Raw genomic sequence first — 4,568 nt, 5'->3', positions numbered from 1 at the left:
AATCGAGGGAAATTCTTACCCAAAGGGATGATAACTCGCGCGCAGGAAATGACTGAGATTCACGAACATGCCTTACTCAAAACTCCCGATTACCGTTTCAATCAGGTCGACCGGGCTTGGGCTACCTTCGCCGGTCCTCGGCGACGGCGAACGGACGGGTGGCGGCTTTGATTCGGCTGGGAAAGAGGAGGGCGACGGGAGAGGATTTGGGTGTGTGTGTGTGTCGCGATTTCTATTGTGTGAAAAGTGTGTGAATTGCGTTAAAGTGTGTGGGGGATAAGTGTTGGGATATTGGTTTTTTTAACAACAGTTTTTTAAACATTGTTGTTAAATGATTTAGAGTGTTGCTTTAAAAGCTATTTTTTTTTTAGTGATACGACAACGATTTTTTTTAAACTGTTGTTTTAAGCCCTAAAAATGTACATAGACAACGATCTTATAAAGCGTTGTCATAGCTACTAAAAAAACCGTTGTCTCTCACTGATGTTAATAAACAACGGTTTTTAACACCGTTGTATTAGCTACATAAAAAGACGCTCATAGACAACGGTATTAATAACCGTTGTCGTAGCTACTAAAAAATACTCTCATAGACAACGGTATAAAAACCGTTGTCGTAACCAATATAAGACAACGGTTTTTATTAAAACTGTTGTCTTAGTTAAATAAAAACCAGCAAAAAGACGACAGTTTAAAAAACCGTTGTCTTAGCAACCAAAAAACACGTCCATAGACAACGATTTTAGCAAACCGTTGTCGTTGACCCATAAAAGACAACAATTTTCAACAAAACTGTTGTCTTTGACAAGGAAAAAAATCACAAAGACAACGGTTTTCGTTAAAAGGAAAAAGACAACAGTTTTAATAAAAACCGTTGTCTTTTAAGTGTTGTTAAATCCATATTTTCTTGTAGTGATCATGGATGCACCAATGGGGTCGTGACCATCTTTTATGTTGCAATCAATTCTGTGGAGTAAGGAATTCTAGCCAAAGGATTACAGTGGATAGTGGGATATGAAAGCAGTATTAGTACATTTAAATATGCTTGGATTGGATATTAAGGTTATGTTCTGGTAGGAGTTCTGTCAATGTTGGAGCTTCGCAAGATGTTTAAGTTGAGAGTTTCATTGGACCAGAGGACACTTGGGATACAAAGCTCTTTAAGATGGCTTTCCCATTTTTGAGGTGGAGTCGATCCGATCCTTAATGTTCATATTCACCCTCGAGGTGGTACTTATCGGAGATATTGGAAATGGGACAAGAAAGACGATACAAGTGAGATCGGGTTATCAGTTTCATGTGGGTGTTTTCGATCCACCACATATTCATTCGTCGTGCTCTTCTCGACCATGGTTGAACTAATTTTAAAACTACCACCTAAAATGAAATTTTTTTATGTGGCGTGCTATCAACAACTACATCCCTTGAGAGTTCAATTTGGCATCGTGTCCCTATCTCGGCTCTATGTTCTTTGCGTAAATCTAGTTTGTCTACGAAAACTCATTCGTTACTTTTCTGTCCAATTATTAGAGCTTTCCTTTCTCGGTATTTTGTTTGGATTGCAATTTTGAGAAACAAGAAGTGGTCGAAACAGAATTGAAAACGCACTTGTCCAACATTTCTCTGAAAAACCAAGAAAATTCACTTCATCTAACAATGACTTTTTCAAGTGAAATGTAAAATATGAAAACCTTAGGCTCTAAACCCATAGTCATCTTTTGTGATTTAGTGAATAAATATTTATCAAACAAACGACAACATATATAATATAATTGGCATAAACTTGTGTGAGACGGTCTCACGAGTCATATTTGTGAGACAGATATCTTATTTGGGTCATCCATGAAAAAATATTACTTTTTATGCTAAGAGTATTACTTTTTATTGTGAATATCGGTAGGGTTGACCTGTCTCACATATTAGGATCCGTGAGACGGTCTCACGTGAGACCACTCAATATAATTAATGGATAAAAACAAAAAAAGAAGAGGAGGTTTTTAGATTATATATCAATTTGACATTCATATTCACATAATTACATACATTGGCAACTATACATGCCTTGTTTTCAAATGCTAATATTTTCTTTTTTCTGCTTTTTTTTTATATATATATAAGAAAAGATAAGATTAATAATTTTTTTAACATATTATTAATATCCAAATCTCAAATTCATATAAACCAAAGCTCATTTGCTTCTAGGACTTGCAGCAGCAACAGTAGCAGCGCTCTTGCACCCAAACCCGTTTTCCCTCCTCATCTTATTCGGGTAGCCCGCGTTTCGACCCGTTTTCGGGGATCCAGGCCATTGTCCATAGGTGACGGCCATATCCTTCAGATTTTGCAGGCTTTCAAGAGTTTCAATAATGGCCGGCATTTTGGGCCTGTCTTTTGGGTTCAAGCTCACACACTGTTGGGCCAGTAGGCCCATTTCTTTGGCCCCTTTGACGGAGTACTGTCCTGCAAGACGAGGGTCCATTATGCAACGTAATCTCCGGGTATTGATCAAGTATGGCCTGGCCCAGTCCACTAAGTTTTGTTCACTTTTCGGCCTCTTTTTGTCCATTGCTCTTCTCCCTGTTAGGAGTTCCAGTAGAACCACTCCGAAACTGTATATGTCACTTTTAGTAGTTAAATGGCCTGCATCATGTTGACACAAGGAAGCATACAATTGATAAGTTATCATGTCTCATACTATAAATTATATAAAATAAAATATTTTCACGGTTTTCGATAACTATCTATAATTTCGTTCGTTTATCTTAATTTTCGATCCTACGATATCAATCAGTATCCATATCATGTGTACCTACCTGTGCTAACATACTCAGGAGCGGCGTATCCGTACGTTCCCATTACCCTTGTGGTAACGTGGGTATTCGATCCTTCGGGTCCCATTTTCGCTAGTCCGAAATCTGATAATTTGGCATTAAAATCCTGGCGAAAAAGGAATAAAAATAAAATATATCATCTTTTTATTTATTTATTTATGATGAAAAAACAGGTTTAATTATGTGTATAGGTACCGAATCGAGCAAGATATTAGAAGTCTTGAAATCACGATATATGACAGGGTTCTCAGCACCATGCAAGAAAGCAAGACCTTTGGCTGCACCGACTGCGATTTTCAATCTTGTCCCCCATGGCAATGATATGGACAACCCTATCATATATATAATCAATTTTAAGTCAATATATAACCATTTTTTAGTCTTATGAATAATTTTTTTAAAAAAAAATTGGGTTATTACTTATTAATCGTAATTAAAATTAAAAATGATTTTTCCTGTATTCAAAAATATAAATAAGGATGTCAAAATATTCTCGAGTGGAAAAAAATGTTTGTGCCTTCACTTATAAATTGTAATGACCAAAAGTAGTCACTTTAATAGATTGACTTTTTAATAATAAAACAATAATAATAATAAAATATCTAGGTATTAAAATTAGTCTACACCTTTTTTAAAAAATAAAATTAAAGTTGGATTTCCCTTTTTTTTAAAAAAAATTAATTAAAACTCTTTCTTTAATTATTTCAAAAAATTAAAACGAAGAGAGCTGGGAATTAAAGAGTTACTCTTGAATAAGTGATTTTCCAAGCTGCCTCGAGGCATGAATTCATACACAAGAAGCCTTTCTTCATCTTCGCAGCAATAACCAATCAACTTCACCAAATTTGGGTGCCTTAGCTGCCCCAGAAATATCACTTCCGCCTTCAAATTATCCAACATTTCGATCAATATTTTGCTTATAATTAACCACAAAGAATATGAATGAATATATATATATATATATATATATATATATATATATATATATATATATATATATATATATATATATGTTTGTATATGTATAAGCAAAGACTTACAAGCCATTCCCTATGACCTTGAAGGCCTTCGATATCAAGAAGTTTAACAGCAACAGCCTGCGCCTTCAGCCCTGCCCGCAAACTCTCGTCCACATACCCTTTATGCACCCTCCCAAAACCACCTTCTCCCAACAAGAAGTTGCTCGAAAAGTTATGCGTTATGCCGCGGAGTTCGCTCAGCTGGAAGTCATACAAATCCTGTCCGAAAGACTGAGCAAGATCCTCGTTGATCCTAGCGGAAGAAGAACGGCTTACGTCTGAGAACGAAAACTTTCTAAAAGAAGGCAATGGGGCTATGTTCTTGGAGAATTCGGATTTCGAAGGCCGGCAACGGCTAAAGCTTCGGAAAATGACGTGATCATCCGCAGAACAACATTTGGAAGTTAAAGGTCTCCATGGCTGAGACTTTGTGGTTCTCATTGTGGCTTTTGGTGTGTGGGAAAATGTGGCTATGGAGGGATTTATATGTTATATCGAGTATTACCTGAAATTTAATTTAATGGGGTCTATTGTGGATTAATTTTTTTTATTTTATTAAAAAATTCGAAATCATAGGATCATTAAATATTAATGGGATTAGCTAGAAACTTATATTTATAAAATGGGGTTTTTAAAATAACTAATATATTTGCAAGTATCCATAATTTGAGAAGCTTGTAATGGCTTTATTAAGGAAGAATGCATGAGGAATCAAAGG

General features: G+C 35.8%; 1 protein-coding gene across 1 annotated transcript; it reads right to left on the bottom strand.

Annotated features, from left to right (window-relative positions):
* Positions 1–1,980: 1,980 nt before the first annotated feature.
* Positions 1,981–4,366, bottom strand: LOC140812849 (probable serine/threonine-protein kinase PBL15). The gene is made up of 5 exons (XM_073171214.1): positions 3,872–4,366; positions 3,578–3,713; positions 3,027–3,163; positions 2,814–2,937; positions 1,981–2,640 (listed from the first exon to the last, which is right to left on the bottom strand). Exons 1-5 carry the CDS (start codon positions 4,289–4,291, stop codon positions 2,189–2,191), a joined length of 1,269 nt encoding a protein of 422 aa, XP_073027315.1. The 5' UTR covers positions 4,292–4,366; the 3' UTR covers positions 1,981–2,188.
* Positions 4,367–4,568: the final 202 nt, after the last annotated feature.

This window comes from Primulina eburnea, chromosome 14, assembly GCF_022965805.1.
Source record: "Primulina eburnea isolate SZY01 chromosome 14, ASM2296580v1, whole genome shotgun sequence".
NCBI classification, from domain to species: Eukaryota; Viridiplantae; Streptophyta; class Magnoliopsida; order Lamiales; family Gesneriaceae; genus Primulina; species Primulina eburnea.
The sequence above is the reverse complement of the archived record's forward strand: the minus strand, read 5'-3'. Positions and strand labels throughout refer to the sequence as shown.

What these genes read in the sequence shown, in the direction of transcription:
- LOC140812849 (XM_073171214.1), bottom strand. Translation starts at nt 4,291, where the DNA reads ATGAGAACCACAAAGTCTCAGCCATGGAGACCTTTAACTTCCAAATGT. An exon ending in AAGGTCATAGGGAATGGCTT is followed by an intron (nt 3,714 to 3,871) that starts GTAAGTCTTTGC and finishes GATAATTTGAAG; the next exon opens with GCGGAAGTGATATTTCTGGG. An exon ending in CTAATATCTTGCTCGATTCG is followed by an intron (nt 2,938 to 3,026) that starts GTACCTATACAC and finishes CTTTTTCGCCAG; the next exon opens with GATTTTAATGCCAAATTATC.